Source organism: Erinaceus europaeus, chromosome 15 (assembly GCF_950295315.1).
Source record: "Erinaceus europaeus chromosome 15, mEriEur2.1, whole genome shotgun sequence".
Lineage (NCBI taxonomy): Eukaryota > Metazoa > Chordata > Mammalia > Eulipotyphla > Erinaceidae > Erinaceus > Erinaceus europaeus.
The window spans coordinates 18,572,030-18,588,163 of NC_080176.1; the positions used below are offsets into that span (position 1 = coordinate 18,572,030).

Genomic DNA, 16,134 nt, shown 5'->3' on the forward strand with positions numbered 1-16,134 from the left:
ATCGAGGTGAAACGTGTCTCCAGGGTGAGGTTGCACCAAGTCTGTAGTCTGCTACCTCCCAGGTCACAGCTGCCCCAGCTCCTCCTGGACCGCGAGCCTGCTTGGCTGTGTGACCCAGGTTCAGCCCAGCCCTGACCGCACCAAAGGAAGCACTGGTGCTGTGGTGGTTTTCCGTCTCTCCTTGTCTCTTTCTGTTTCTTTTTTTTTTTTTCTTCTTTTTTTATATTTATTTATTTTCCCTTTTGTTGCACTTGTTGATTTTTATTGTTGTAGTTATTATTGTTGTTATTGATGTTATTGTAGTTGGATAGGATAGAGAGAAATGGAGAGAGGAGGGAGAAGACAGAGAGGGGAAGAGAAAGATAGACACCTGTAGACCTGCTTCACCACTTGTGAAGCAACTCCCCTGCAGGTGGGGAGCCGGGGGCTCGAACCAGGATTCTTAGGCCAGTCCTTGCTCTTTGTGCCACATGCACTTAACCCGCTGCGCTACCGCCCGACTCCCATCTTTCTGTTTCTTAAAAAAAAAAAAAAAAAAAAAGCCCGGGAATCTGGTTGTAGCACAGTGGGTTAAGAGCAGGTGGCACCAAGCCCAAGGACCACCATAAGGATCCTGGTTTGAGCCCCCACCCCACCCCCGTCTCCCCACCTGCAGGGGAGTCGCTTCACAAGCTGTGAAGCAGGTCTGCAGGTGTTTATCTTTCTCTCCCCCTCTCTATCTTCCCTTCTTCTTTCGATTTTTCTCTGTCCTATCCAACAACGATGGCATCAATAACAACAACAATGAAACATCAAGGGCAACAAAAGGGAATAAATAAATTATATATATATATATATATATATATAAAGTCAGCCCAGGGAGTTGGGCGGTAGTGCAGCGGGTTAAGCTAACATGGCACAAAGTGCAAGGACCAGCTTAAAGATCCTGGTTCGAGCCCCCAGCTCCCCACCTGCAGGGGAGTCGCTTCACAGGAGGTAAAGCAGATCTGCAGGTGTCTATCTTTCTCTCCCCCTCTCTGTCTTCCCCTCTTCTCTCCATTTCTCTCTGTCCTATCTAATAATGACAACATCAACAACAATAACAACTACAACAACAATAAAAAAGAACAACAAAAGGGAAAAGTAAATATAAGTAAATATTTAAAAAAATTTTTTAAAGTCAGCCTGGAGCTCCAGTGACGACCAAAAAGAGAAAAAAATAAGTATCTGTTATGAGAGAGAAAGCACGTGTAAGAGAGAGACACCAGAGTGCTGCTCAGCTCTGGCATAAGGTGGTGCTGAGGTCTCTGCAGACCCAAGCATGCAGCTGATACTCCACCAGACTGATCTCTCCCTGGTTCTGGAATTTTCTTTCTTTTTATGTCATTTTTGTTGTTGTTATTGCTAGGGTTTCATGGCTCCTGGCTAACTTTTGTCAGATGGGAGGGGGCAGGCAATAGTGCACCTGGTTAAGCGCTCACGTTACAGTGCACAAGGACCCAGGTTCAAGCCCCTGGTCTCCACCTGCAGGGCGAAGCTTCACAAGTGCTGAAGCATGGTTGCAGGTGTCTCTCTGTCTCCACCCTCCTCTCAATTTCTCTGTTTCTACCCAATAATAAGTAAATATAAGATTATAAAAAAGAAAAATATTTTTTAAAATAGAGAGAGGGAGAGAAAGAGACCAACTGAGACGCCAACACTAAAGCTTCCTTCAGTGTGGTTAGGGCAGGGCTTGAACCTGGGTTGTGCACATGGCAAAGCAGTGTACTTTTCAGGTGAGCTGTCTCGCCGACCCTTCCAGAATTTTCTTTCAGGAGACATTTGGGAAGGGATCCCAGGGATAGTCGTGTGAGAGCCCCCTCTGGCTCCAGGCGCCCCCAGTAGGGAGGAAGCGTGGACCCCTCAGATTTACCTTCCCAGTCTTGACGTCCTGCACATAGATGCCCTCGTTCTGGTCCAGAGGGATGGCCTGGCGCTCTTCCACCACCTCCACTTTGGCAGAGGGCACGTACTCCAGGGGCCCACGGATGAGCCAGCAGTCCCCGGCCTGGCGCGAGACCTTTTCCTCGTCCTCATCCTCGTCCAGGGGCTGCAGGGCGCGAAGCAGAAGGCCCTGCTGCTCCGACAGCACGTACACGTCCTGGATGCCGCGCTCCAGGCTCTCTCCCGGCTGCAGGAAGAAGGACTTCTCGCCCTGAAGGGGAGGGGGAGTGGTGGTCAGAGCCACTGCCTGGGTGAGTGGGTGCCTGGTACAAGGGTAGCATATGGTCCCAGGCAACCTGAGGTCTGGGTGAGGGTGGGGAGCCTCTAAAACATCCTCTCCATCCCCACATTGTTGTAGTGTTGTGAAGTGAGGCTCTCTACAATGCCTGTAATACTCACCTTGCCCAGGAGGGGGCGAAATGGGTACAGCACTGGACTCAAGAGTGAGGTTCTGAGTTCCATGCCTGGCACTGCAAGTACTAAAGTAATGCTCTGGTTCTTTCTTTCTTTCTTTCTTTCTTTCTTTCTTTCTTTCTTTCTTTCTTTCTTTCTTTCTTTCTGTCTGTCTGTCTATCTATCTATCTATCTATCTATCTCTGTAATTGTGAAATAAATCTTTTATGTTTTCTTGACCTAGAGTGGCCTGGGAGGTGGTGCAGTGGATAAAGCATTGAACTCTCAAACATTTGGTTTCTAAGCATTGCATGTGCCAGAGTGATGCTCTGCTGTGTGTGCTCTCTCTCTTTCTGTGTCTCTCATGAAGGAAAGCTCTCTCTCTCTCTTTTCTTTTTTTTTTTTTTTTCAGATCATTATTCAGCTCTGGCTTATGGTAGTGCTGGGAATCGAACCTGGGACTTTGGAGCCTCAGGCATGCAAGTCTGTTTTGATAACCATTATGCTCTGTACCCTCCACCCTCTTCCTTCTTTTTTAAGAGCTAGCGTGGAATATAGTATAGGTGACACAGTGGATAAAATGTTGAATTCTCAAACGTGAGGTTCTGAGTTCGATTCCTGACATCACATGTACCAGAGTGATGCTCTGGTTCTCTCTCTCTCTCTCTCTCTATATATATATATATATATCCCTCCTTCCTTTCTTTTTCTTTTTCCTTTCCTCTTCTTTCTTTCTTTCTTTCTCTTTTTCTTCCTTCCTTTCTTTCTTTCTGCTAGAGTGACCTGGGACATGGCACAGTGGATAAAGCATGGGACTCTCAAGTATTAGGTCCCAAATTCAAGTGATCTTCTAGTTCTCTTTCTTTCTCATTCACACACACACAAAGACACGAGAGAGACAGAGAGAGAGAGAGAAGTATGCATGCAAAGGCACAGAGGGAGGCAGAAACTGACCAGGCACTTCTCCAACGTGGAGCTGTGGGGGAAGGGGGGGCGCAGGATTGAGGGGCAGCCTCTGACCAGGCTGGGGATGCGGTGTGGTGATGGCACCTACCTTGACCACCCGCTTCTGCCCCAGCTGGTTCTTGCCATCCCGGCCGACAGGGTCGAGGATCACACAGTAGTTGTGGGGCCCCAGGGTGGTGATGGGCACGACCCCCAGCACCTCCTCGTGGACATCCGGCACGTGCGCTTCAGTGTCCTGCACGGTCACCAGCCACTCCTCCCCGGTGCGCCGGCTCACGCCCCGCAGGTCTCGGAAATTCTGCAGCGCCCGCAGGTGTAGCGCCGTCTACAGAGCGAGATGTTGGGAGGGGGCTCTGGGCGGTGCCCTCCTAGTATCCTTGGCAGGTCTGGGGCCCACTGACCACTAAGCAGGTCTAGTGACAGTTTCTACCAACTCAAGGAAACCCCTACCTCTCTCTTTTCCTTCCTTCCTTAGTTCCTGTCATTCTCTTTCTATGTTTTGCCGAGCTGGGAACTTGCACATGTGTGATTTCACTCTGCTACTGACAGACATCCTCCCCCGCCTTTTCTTTCCCCCCTTCATTCTATCTTATTTGATAGGACAAAGAGAAATTGGGAGGGGGAGAGAGAGACCTGCAGCACTGTTTCACCACTTATGAAGCTTCTCTCCTGACTGTGAGGGATGGAGGCTTGAACCTGGGTCCTTGCACATGGCAAAGTGCTTGCTCGACCAGGTGCACCACCATACCCTCCCCCAGCACCTCCCATATGGTACGGGGACTAGAACCTGGATCACTCACATGGCAAGGCACATGATAGGGACCTGGTGAGAGATTTCTCTGGCCCCAGGAGGACTTTTTAATCTTTGCAGATGACCCAGGATGCTCCTCAAGTCATTAGGCTTCTGACTTATTTTACTTTCTTTCACTCTTTCTTTCTTTTAAATTTTATTTATTTGTTTTAATGAGAGAAATGTACAGAGAGATAGAGAGACCAGAGTACTGCTCAGCTCTGGCTTATAGTGGTGCTGGGGATTGAATCTGGGACCTTATTGCCTCAGACATAGAAGTCGGTTTGCATAACCATTATGCTGTCTCCCCAGCCCCTTTCTCTCTTTCTTTCAGCTTTTTTGTTTATTGCCACCAGGATTATCATTGGGTCTTGGTGCCTGCCTGCACTATGAATCTACCTCTCCATAGTGGCTTTTTATTGACAGAAACTGAGAGGGGAAAGGGAGCCAGAAAGGGGAGAGAAAGAGAGACACTTGTAGACTTGCTTTACCGCTCGTGAAGTGTCCCCCCTAAATGAGGAGACTGGGGGCTCAAACCCAGGTCCTTGAGCATGGTAATGTGTGTACTTTACAAGATGTGCCACCACCCAGCTCCCTGGCTTCTGGCATTCTCTGAGCAGGCCTAGAGCCATCCTTTCTCTTCCATGCTGTCACCACTCCACCACCCTGAGCATCTCCTGCCCTGGGATCTCCACCGCCTGCCCCCGCCCCCCCTGCACACACCTTTTCTGTAAGGATCACGGCTTCCACCAAGTCCAGAACCTCCTCAAACACTGACGGGAGATAGGCACCCACAGTGCGGACCAGCCATTCCTCTCCTGGGCCAGGGGCGAGAGTCAGGATCCAAGTCAGCCGACCAGTGCCCCCGCTGCCCCCCCTCCAAGAACTTTGAAGGCAAGGAGATGCCACTGGCTCCAGGCTCCAGGGCCACCTGGAAGTCTCTGTATTCAGGTTGGAGGGAACTCCCCCTCTGTGGGTCTATAAAGGCTGGGTGAGCCTCCACACTGTGCTGCGCCAGCATCCTGCCAAACCTCTCTGAGCTAGAAAGCCTAACTTTGTATTATTGCTGGGGCTCAGTGATTGCATGATGACTCCACCATTCCTGGTGGCCTTCTTTCATTTTTTTATTTGTCATAGAGGTTAATAGAGAGAGAGAGAGAGGCAGGAGAGACACTTGCAGCATTACTCCACTGTTCATGAAACTTCCTCCTATAGGTGGGGACTGGGGGCTTGAATCCACATCCTCTGACTTGGTAACCCAGCCCCTTAAAGACCAGCTTTTTTTTTTTTTTTTTTAGAGTCAGAGAGCTAGAGAGACCGTGAAAGGGACCCCAGCCCACCAAAGCTTCCTTCAGTGTGGTGGGAGCCAGGTTCAGACGTGGGTGGCACACATGGAAAAACAGCACACTTTCCAAGTGGGCTAGTGCACCAGCCCAAGACTAGCTTTGTTCCCCCTCCCTTCCTCCCTCCTCCCCAAATGGGCAGCAGAGTTGTAGGTGCTATTTATTTTGGTGGAGAAGCTGAGGGTGGTGCCGTTCTAGTCTCTCCCTTCTTGGTATCAACGCCAAGTGCCTAACCTAATTTTGAGGCCTCGGTTTGTCATATGGAAAATGGAAACAGCTGTGTCTTGAAGTTGGGAAGCAAGAGACGATTCATAAAAGCACTGGGGGGGGGGGCGCAGTAGCACAGCGGATTAAGTGCACTTGGCTCAAAGCCCAAGGACAGGCTTAAGGATCCCGGTTCAAGTCCCCGGCTCCCCACGTGCAGGGGGGTTGCTTCACAAGTGGTGAAGCAGGTCTGCAGGTGTCTTTCTCTCCCCCTCTGTCTTCCCCTCCTCTCTCCATTTCTCTCTGTCCTATCCAACAACAATGTCAACATCAATAGCAATAACAATAACAATGATAAACAACAAGGGCAACAAAAAGGGGGGAAATAGCCTCCAGAAGCAGTGGATTTGTACTGCAGGCACCGAGCCCCAATGATAACCCTGGAGGCCAAAAAAAAAGCACTGGGAACTACATCTGGTGGATTGAGGATTACTCCACCATTAAGATGCTTTTATTTCTTTGCTTTGTTTTTTCCCAGAGCACTGCTCAGCTCTGTCTTATGGTGGTGCTGGGGATGGAACCTGGGACCTCTGATGCCTCAGGCATGAAAATCTTTCTGGCAGAACCACTGTACTGTCTCTTGACCTCAAGACACTTTTTTTTTTTTGCCTCCAGAGTTATCACTGGGGGTTGGCACTGGTACTACAAATCCACTGCTCCTGGCAGTCATTTTTCATTTTTATTGGGTAGGACAGAGAGAAATTGAAAGAGGAGGGGGATCTAGAAAGGGAGAGAGAAAGACACCTGCAGACCTGCATCATCACTTGTGAAGCTTCCCCCCTTGCAGGGCTCAAACCGGGATCCTTGCCTTTGTACTATGTACATTTAACCCAGTGTGCCACTACCTGGCCCCCAAGACACTTTCTTCTTTTTCTGTCAAGTGTGATTCCTAATGACATACAAACACCTGTTTTGTGGGTCTTGGGACTGAGAGGCCATGCCCCCAGGACAAAGCTCATCACCATCAACGTGATCAGGGAACAGGGTCACACCAGCTGGGGGAGAGGGGACAGATGCTTCCAACATCACACAGGAGACAGAAACACCATCTCCCAGACCACAGCGCCTCCCTGCCTTGGCGTCCCCCCAGCCCCAGCCCGCACCTGTCACGCGTTCCTTGCCCTCACGGTCCTGACACTCTTTTCGGGCCCGCAGCCGCAGTGCCTGGTTCTGCCGGATAACAGTGGCCTGAATGATCTCCACCACCTCCACCTCCTTCCGGGGGATGTAGGTGCCTGTGCGGGAGGAGGGGGCGGGGCCACAGGTCAGGCGTGCAGGGGCGCTGGGAAACCTCTGGCTGGGCCTGGTGGGAAGAACTCACCGGGTCCCTCAAACAGCCACTCATCTCCAGCCAGCACCTTGTCCCCGTCCTTATCCTGGAAGTCGAGCAGCGCCTTCAGGTGAAGGGCTGTGTTGGGCAGGACCACCTGCAGTGGGGTGATGTCCTGGAGGGGGACAAGGGGGACAAGCATGAAGTCCCAAGTCTGATGCCTAGCATTGCATGCGACAGTGACAGTTTGGTTCTCTGGCAGGCTTGAGAGTCCAGTGCTTTATCCACTGCGCCACCTCCAGGACCACAGTTCATTCTCATTCTCATTCTCTCTACATTTCTTTCTCTCTTTCCCTTTCTCTTTGATAAATATGTCTTTTACAATTAATTTTTAAAAGTCAGAGGAGGGACAGAGGTAGATAGCATAATGGTTATGCAAAGAGACTCTCAAGCCTGAGGCTCTAAAGTCCCAGGTTTAATCCCCTGCACCACCATAAGCCAGAGCTGAGCAGTGCTCTGGTAAAAAAAAAAAAAAAAAAAAAAAAAAAAAAAATTTGTAATTAAAAGTCAGAGAAGGGGGGCCGGGTGGTGGCTCACCTGGTTGAGTGCACACATTACAGTGCGCAAGAACCCAGGTTCAAGCCCCCAGTCCCTACCTGCAAGGGGAAAGCTTCACAAGTGGTGAAACAGTGCTGCAGGTGTCACTCTGTCTCTCTCCCTCTCTATCACCCCTTTCCCTCTCAATTTCTGGTTGTCTCTATCCAATAAATTAAGATAATAAAAAAATGTCAGAGAAGGGGGGCCAGGTGGTGGTGCACCCAGTCAAGACCCTGGGCCCCACCTGCAGGGAAGCTTCATAAGGGTTGGAGCCGGGCTACAGGTGTCTCTGTCTCCCTCACTATGCACTCCTTTCCTCTCCATTTGTCTCTGTCTCTAGCTAATAAATAAACCAACTGTGGGGTGTGTGTGTGTGTGTGTGTGTGTGTGTGTGTGTGTGTGTGTGTTTTAAAAGTCAGAGAGGGTGGAGGTATAGCATAATGGTTATGCAAAGAGACTTTCATGCCTGAGGCTCTCAAGTTCCAGGTTCAATCCCCCATACCGCCATAAGTCAGAGCTGAGCAGTGTTCTGGTGAAAAAAAAAAAAGTCAGAGAAGGGGCCAGCTGGTGGCGCACCTGGTTGAGTGCACATGTTACAGTGCACAAGGACCTGAGTTCGAGCCCCCACCTGCATGGGGAAAGCTTCACAAGTGGTGAAGCAGTGCTGCAGGTGTCTCTCTGTCTCTCTCTCCCTCTCTGTCTCCCCTGTCCTCTCAATTTCTAACTGTCTCTATCCAATAAGCAAATAAAGATAATAAAAAAAAAATTTAGGTCAGAGAAGTGAGGAAGAGGCAGAGAGGAAGAGCATGTTTCCTGATTGAGAGAAAGCCATCTTTGCTTTATTGTGGTCCAGGAGGTGGCGCAGTGGATAAAGCATCGGACTCTCAGGCATGAGGTCCTGAGTTCAGTCCCCAGCAGCACATGTACCAGAATGATGTCTGGTTCTTTCTCTCTCTCCTCCTATCTTTCTCATAAATAAATTCTTTTTTTTAAAAAAAAGAGACCGCTTCCCCAGAGCCCCACCCTACTAGGGAAAGAGAGAGGCAGACTGGGAGTATGGACCGACAGTCAATGCCCATGTTCAGCGGGGAAGCCATTACAGAAGCCAGACCTTCCACCTTCTGCAACCCACAATGACCCTGGGTCCATGCTCCCAGAGGTATAGAGAGTGGGAAAGCTATCAGGGGAGGGGATGGGATATGGAGATTGGGCAGTGGGAATTGTGTGGAGTTGTGCCCCCTCCTACCCTATGGTTTTGTTAATTTATCCTTTCTTAAATAAAAAAAAAAAAAATCAAAAAGAAAACAAACCCAAAAAAAAGAGAGAGAGAGAAAAAGGCATCAGGGACCAGGTGGTGGCGCACCTGGTTGAGCGCACATGTGACATGTGACCCACAAGGACCTGGGTTCAAGCCCCCAATCCCTACCTGCATGGGGAAAGCTTTGTGAGTGGGTGAAGCAGAGCTACAGGTGACTCTATCTGTCCCTCCCTATCACCCCCTTCCCTCTAGATTTCTGGCTGTCTTTATTCAATAAATAAAATAAAGATAATAAAAAATTGGGAGTTGGGTGGTAGTGCAGCGGGTTAAGCACACATGGCACAAAGTTCAAGGTCTGGCGTAAGGATCCTGGTTCCCCACCTGCAGAAGGTTGCTTCACAAGCTGTGAAGCAAGTCTGCAGGTGTCTATCTTTCTCTCCTCCTCTCTGTCTTCCCCTATCTAACAACAACAACAGCTATGACAACAATAACAACTACAACAAGCACAACAACAAGGGCAACAAAATGGGAAAAAATAGCCTCCAGGAGCAGTGGATTCATAGTGCAGGCACCAAGCCCCAGCAATAACCCTGGAGGCAAAATAAATAAATAAATAAAATAAAAATAAAAAAAAAGAGAGAGAAAGGCATCAGTAGTTGGAAACTGAGTGGGTTGAGGGACAGGCCTCAGGGGATTTCTGTTTCAGGTGAGTCTTGTTCCAGCTCCATCTCACTAGGGTGTCTGTGGGAGGGGGGAGGCACTTCTTCAAGGTGCTCCGGGTAGAAAAGAGCTAAGGAGGGGCCCGGGTGGTGGCACACCAGGTTGAACACACTTGTTACAGTGCGCAAGGACCCAGGTTTGAGCTCCCACTCCCCACCTGCAGGGGGAGAGCTTTTTGAGTGGTAAAGCAGAGCTGCAGGTGTCTCTCTGTCTCGATCCCTCTCTACCTCTCCCTTCCCACTTGATTTCTGGTTGTCTCTATTCAATAAATAAATAAAAATAATTTAAAAATTAAAAAAAGAAGAGAAAAGAGCTAAGGAATGTAGAAAGGAGGAAAGGGGACACAGAGCCAGATCCTGCCAGGTGGCCTTAATGTCTCTTTCCCCCTCTCTTCTTTCTTTCTTAAAGATCTTAGTAGTGAGAAGAGATCTTATTTATTAATGAGAAAGATAGAAGAGAGAGAACCAGACATCTCTCTGGCACATGTGCTGCTGGGGTTTGAACTCAGAACCTCATGCTTGAGAGTCTAATGCTTTATCCACTGTGCGACCTCCCAGACCACACTTCCTTTATCTTTTTCTTTTTTATTGCCACTAAGGGTTATCATTGGGCTTAGGTGCTTACACAATGAATCCACCACTCCTAGTAGCCATTCCTCTTCTCCGCTACCCCCAATATCTTTCTCTTTACCTCTCTCTCTCGATAGGACAGAGAGAAACTGAGAGGGGGTAGGAGAGATAGGGAGAGATCATAATGGTTATGAAAAGTAACTTCCAGGCTCAATCCCCCACACCACCATAAACCAGGGCTGAGCAGAAGCCTGGAGATAAAAAGGAAAAAAAAGGAAGAGAGAGAGAAAGAGACTGACTTGCAGCACTTCTTCACTACTCATGAAGCATCCCCCTGCAGGTGGAGATCGGGGGCTTGAACCCAGGTCCTTGCCCATGGTAACATGTGCGCTCAACCAGGTGTGCCACCACCCAGCCCTGACCTCAATTTCTAGTTATGCAACCAGGCTGCACAACACTAGGGGCAGATGACAGGAAGAGTGAGAAGACTGAGAAACCCTTAGCAGCACAAGGAGTAAGGTGGAGAGAAAGCTGGACAGGAAGCGGAAGTGACTGAGCAGAGGCAGGGTTAAAATGAAGCACTTAGCCAGCAGCTATTTATTTATTTATTAATGAGAGACAGAGAGAGGGAAGGAAGGAGGGAAAGACAGAGAGAGAGAGAGAACCAAAGCATCACTCTGGCACATGCACTTTCAGGAATGAACTCAGGACCTCATGCTGGAGAGTCCAATGCTTTATCCACTATGTCCCCTTCTGGGGCCACCCCGTTATCATACTGTGCTGGGTCCATCTAAGCAGCTGATTGTTCTAGTGAGAAGCCCCTCCGGGGTGTGAGAACACAGGGGGCAGAAGTGCTCAGAAGGAATCTGAGAGGAGCCCGGCAGTGCTGCAGCTGGTTAAACACAGATGCTACAGTGTGCAAGGACTTGGGTTCAAGCCCCCAGCCCCCACCTGCAGGAGGGAAGATTCGCAAATGGTGAAGCAATACTGCAGGTGTCTTTCCTGCTCTCTCTCTCTCTTCCTCTCTCTCTCTCTTTGCTTTCAGATAAAGATAGAGAGGTAGAGTAAGAGAGACCACAGCACTGAAACCTCTTCCGTGTGGGGCCAGGCTCAAACCTGGATGGTGCACATGGCAAAGCAGCACTATTCCACCAGCCCTCTCTGTGTCTCACTCTCTATTGGAAGAAAAAACAAAAACAAAAAAAAACAACCAACCAAACAAACAAAAAACAAAAAGAGTGGTCTGGGAAGTGGCACAGTGGATAAAGTATTAGATTAGATTCTAAAGCTTGAGGTTATGAGTTCAATCCCTGGCAGCACATGTACCAGAGTAATGTCTGGTTCTTTCTCTCTTGTGTTTCTATCTTTCTTATAAATAAATTGAAAAAAAAAAAACTTAAAAAAAGTGGTCCGGGAGATGGTGCAGTGGATTAATCATTGGACTCTTATGCATGAGGTCCTGAGTTTCATCCCCGGCATTACATGTACCAGAGTGATACCTGGTTCTCTCTTTCTCTCTTCATTAATAAATGAATATAGGAAAAAATAAATAAATATGGGGGTTGGATGGTATCACAGTGGGTTAAGCGCACGTGGTGCGAAGCACAAGGACTGGTGTAAGGATCCCAGTTCGAGCCCCTGGCTCCCCACTTGCAGGGGAGTTGCTTCACAGGCAGTGAAGCAGGTCTGCAGGTGTCTCTCTCTCTCTCTCCCCTCTCTGTCTTCCCCTCCTCTCTCCATTTCTCTCTGTCCTATCCAATAGTGATGAAATCAACAACAACAACAATAACTACAACAACAATAAAACAACAAGGGCCAAAAAAGGGAGAATAAATCATAAACAATTTAAAAAATAATAAATATAATATTAAAAGCCTGCCCTCCAACTCAGGAGGGCGTGGATTCTGAGAATGAGTGAGCTGTCTGGAAAGCAGGGCAGAATGAGAAGTACTTTCTCCACCCAGAATCATTTTAAATACCAGTGTTGGGTCACTCTGGTACTTTCTTTCAGTCTCCATCCAGAGGTGCTGGTGCAGACCCTCAGATCTTTAATTTTTACCACTGAAGAAATTAAAGATTACAAGAGGGGTCCTGAGCTATGGTCTGCCTAGTAGTAGTATAATACATAAGGACCTGGGTTCAGGCCCATTGAATTTTTTTTTCCACCCCAACTACAGGGTAGAAATTTTACAAATGGTGAAGCAGTACTGCAGGTGTCTCTTTTTCCCTACCTGTTGTTTGTTTGTCTGTCTAATAAAAAAAAAAAGAAAGGAAAGGAAAGGAAAAGAAAAAACTACAAGAGTAGGACAAAGAACTCCCCTCCCCTCAGCTTATTATTATTATTACTATTTCATTTTTGTTATTATTTATTTTTTTCTCATTATTACCTTTATTTATTGGGTAGAGACAGCCAGAAATCGAGAGGAAAGAGGGAGATAGAGAGAAACAGAGAGACACCTGTAGCATCGCTTCACTGCTTGTGAAGCTTTCCCCCTGCAGGTGGGGATTGGGGGCTTGAACACAGTTCCTTGCACATTGTAACATGTGCGCTCAACCAGGTGCGCCACTGCCCAGCCCCTTATTTCATTATTATTTTCTTTTGCCTTCAGAGTTATCTCTGGAGCTCAGTGCTGGCACTATGAATCCACTGCTCCTGGTGGCCATTTCCCCCCCCATTTTTTATTGGCTAGAACAGAGAGAAATTGAGAGAGGGAAATTTAGAGAGGCAAGGATGATAGAGAGGGGGAGAGAAAAACAGATACCTGCAGACCTGCTTCACCACCTGTGAAGCGACTCCCCTGCAGGTGTGGAGCCGGGGACTTGAGCTGGGATCCTTGTGCTCCGCACTATGTGCACTTAACCCAGTGTGCTACCACCTGGCCCCCTTCCTACAGCTTCCTTAAGGGCTGATGTTGTAGTCAATCTCACCACCTTGTTCTCACATTTCACCCTAAAGTGTTTGCCATTAAAAGGGCAGAGTTTTCATTTTTTGTTTGTCTGTTTTGTGGCAACTCCAGGTCTTCTATGTATGCACCATTTTTTTTAACAGTTCTGGGTCAAATTTTAATTCAGAGAGGGAGGGAAGGGGGGGAGAGGGAGAGAGAGAGACTGACCCTAGGACTAGGGAGAAAGCATAATGTTCTGTAAAACATTTTCATGCCTGAGGCTCTGAGATCCCAAGTTCAGTCTCTAGCACCACCATAAACCAGGGCTGAGAAATGCTCTCTTCTCTCTATCTTCTTTTCATTCAAAATAAATAAAACGTTATTTATTTATTTGCCTCCAGGGTTATTACTGGGGCTCAGTGCCTGCACTATAAATCCACTGCTTCTAGAAGCCATTTTTTTCCATTTTTGTTGCCCTTGTTGCCATTATTGTTATTGCTTTTGTCATTGTTGTTGGATAGGACAGAGAGAAATGGAGAGAGGAAGGGAAGACAGAGAGGAGGAGAGAAAGATAGACACCTGCAGACCTGCTTCACCGCTTGTGAAGCAACTCCCCTGCAGGTGGGGAGCCGGAGGCTTGAACCAGGATCCTTTACACCAGTCCTTGCCCTTTGCTCCATGTGTGTTTAACCTGCTGCGCTAGCACCCATCTCCCCCCCAAAAAAAAATTTTTTTTAAGAGAGAGACCCTAGCCCCAGATCTTCCCTCAGTGCTGTGACATTCATGTTTGGTGCCAGGGTTCAAACCTGGGGGAGAGAGAGAGAGAGACTATCAAATGAACTATCTCTTCGATCTGACAAAACTTTACTGTTGTTTTGGTCAGGTGATTTGTTTGTCTTTGGGATAAGACTGGAGTTTTTGCTGGGGGCTTTGAGGCTGCATGATTCCATCATTCCTGGCAAATTTTTTTTTCTTTCTTTCTTTTAGATAAAGCAGTGGTGGGAAACCTTTTTTTCTGCCCAGGACCATGTGGATTTTTTTTTTTAAATATTTTATTTATTTATTTATTTATTTATTTATTTATTTATTCCCTTTTGTTGCCCTTGTTGTTTTATTGTTGTAGTTATTATTGTTGTTATTATTGATGTCATTGTTGTTGGATAGGACAGAGAGAAATGGAGAGAGGAGGGGAAGACAGAGAGGGGGAGAGAAACACAGACACCTGCAGACCAGTTTCACCACCTGTGAAGTGACTCCCCTGCAGGAGGGGAGCCAGGGGCTGAAACTGGGATCCTTACACCAGTCCTTGCGCTTTGTGTCATGTGCACTTAACCCGCTGCACTACCAACCCGACTCCCCATGTGGATATTTATAACATCATTTGCACGTCTTACAAAATCATCCATGTCAAGATTAACACCTAATATCATGATGAGAAAAGCTTCTAGATTTTTTTTTGAATTTCTAGTCCCACCTGCAGTTACCTGGGCAGAACCAGCCTGAATGAGCCCTCAGGCAGTGTCTGGCCCACTGGCCAGATGTCTCCCAGCCCCAAGATAGAGGGTGAGAGACAGGAACGAGAGACAGAGAGAAGGGCAGATACCACAGCACTGCTCCCTGCTCCTGCAGCTTCCTTTCTGTGTAGTGTTTCCATGTGGTGGTCAGGGGCCTAACCCTGGATCTTTGCACATGGCAATGTGTGCACTTAACGGGATGAGCTATCTCCTGACCCCACCAAAAGCTGCTTCTTCTTCTCCTTCTCCTCCATTATTATTATTATTATTATTATTATTATGACACAGTGAGAGATACCAGAGCACTTCTCAGCTCTGCCTTATGGTGGTACTGGAAACAGAACCTGGGACCTCAAAGCCTCAGGCAGGAGAGTGTTTTGCAGAACCCTTAGGCTGTCTCCCCAGCCCCCTCTTACTTCTTGATGGCTACATGGAGCCTTTAGGGAAAAGGGTGGGGGAGTTGGGCGGTAGCTCAGCTGTTAAGCGCACGTGGTGCAAAGCTCAAGGACCTGCGTAAGGACCCTGGTTCAAGCCCCTGGCTCCCCACATGCAGGGGAGTAGCTTCACCTGGTGAAGCAGGTCTGCAGGTGTCTGTCTTTCTCTCCCCCTCTCTGTCTTCCCCTCTTCTCTCTATTTCTCTCTGTCTATCTAACAATGAAGACATCAACAATAATAACTACAACAACAATAAAGAAAAACAAGGGCAACAAAAGAGAAAATAAATATAAAAAATTTTTTTAAAAAAAGGAAAAGGAGGGGGACAAGGCGGGGGGACACATACCTTCTCCAGCACCTCCCCTGGGTACAGCGGAAAGGGCTCCTGGGCCAGACGGATCTCTAGGTCTGCATGACGGAGCCGGATCTGCCCCATGACATCAAGCAGCACAGCGCCCTGGGCATCTCGGTACACGGGGTTGGCCACCATGCAGTAGTGGCGCGGGGGGACAGTGACCATCCGCAAGGGCGCAAACAGGACTCTGGTGAATGGCGAGGTGAGGCACTAGGATCCGGGGACTCTTGTCTCCCTACTCCCACCCTGGCCAGAAGGCTCCCTGTCACCCAGAACAGGACTTGGGGGCAGAAAGCAGATGGGATAATAATGCCAGGCCACCTCACCCCCTAGGGCCCCATGACAACCTTTCATTGTCCTGCCGGATGTAGGTCTTGGGCCCCACTTCCACACGGGACACGTTGCTGTTCTGGTCCAGCACATGGATATAGTGGTAAGGGGGGATGCGGATGATGGACTCCTCGGTTGCCATGGTGATGCCTGCTGGGGAAAGTACAGGTCCACATGAGCTCAGAGGGGCAGGGATGGGCTAGGGCAGGTGTCCCCAGCCCTCACCCCAATCGCACCACCTCTGCTTTACTTCTTCATCCCAGGGCAGTTGACTCACTCAGACCTCACCCCTGCCACGAACTGGCCCTGGACAACCAGGGTTCTTGGCTGATGATTCCCCCCACCCTCTCCAGATCCCCCTGCAGTACAGGAAACAACTTTATTCTTTGTTTAATCAGAGCACTGCTCAGCTCTGGCTTATGGTGGTGTGGGGGATTGAACCTGTGACTGTAGAGTCTCAAGCATGAAAACCTCTGCGGGAGT

General features: G+C 48.5%; 1 protein-coding gene across 2 annotated transcripts in view; it reads right to left on the reverse strand.

Moving 5' to 3' along the window:
- MVP (major vault protein) overlaps window positions 1-16,134 on the reverse strand; it is a 47,482-nt gene that overhangs the window by 13,961 nt on the left and 17,387 nt on the right. The window contains exons 2-8 of one of the 2 annotated variants that reach the window (XM_060173043.1): window positions 15,669-15,801; window positions 15,313-15,508; window positions 7,040-7,163; window positions 6,822-6,953; window positions 4,835-4,929; window positions 3,410-3,646; window positions 1,892-2,173 (exon numbers count right to left, since the gene is read on the reverse strand). In XM_060173043.1, the coding sequence (XP_060029026.1) occupies window positions 1,892-2,173; window positions 3,410-3,646; window positions 4,835-4,929; window positions 6,822-6,953; window positions 7,040-7,163; window positions 15,313-15,508; window positions 15,669-15,793 (1,191 nt within the window). In that variant the 5' untranslated portion in view covers window positions 15,794-15,801. Of the gene's footprint in view, window positions 1-1,891; window positions 2,174-3,409; window positions 3,647-4,834; window positions 4,930-6,821; window positions 6,954-7,039; window positions 7,164-15,312; window positions 15,509-15,668; window positions 15,805-16,134 lie in introns of both variants that reach the window. The other variant, XM_060173045.1, reaches the window with a different exon arrangement.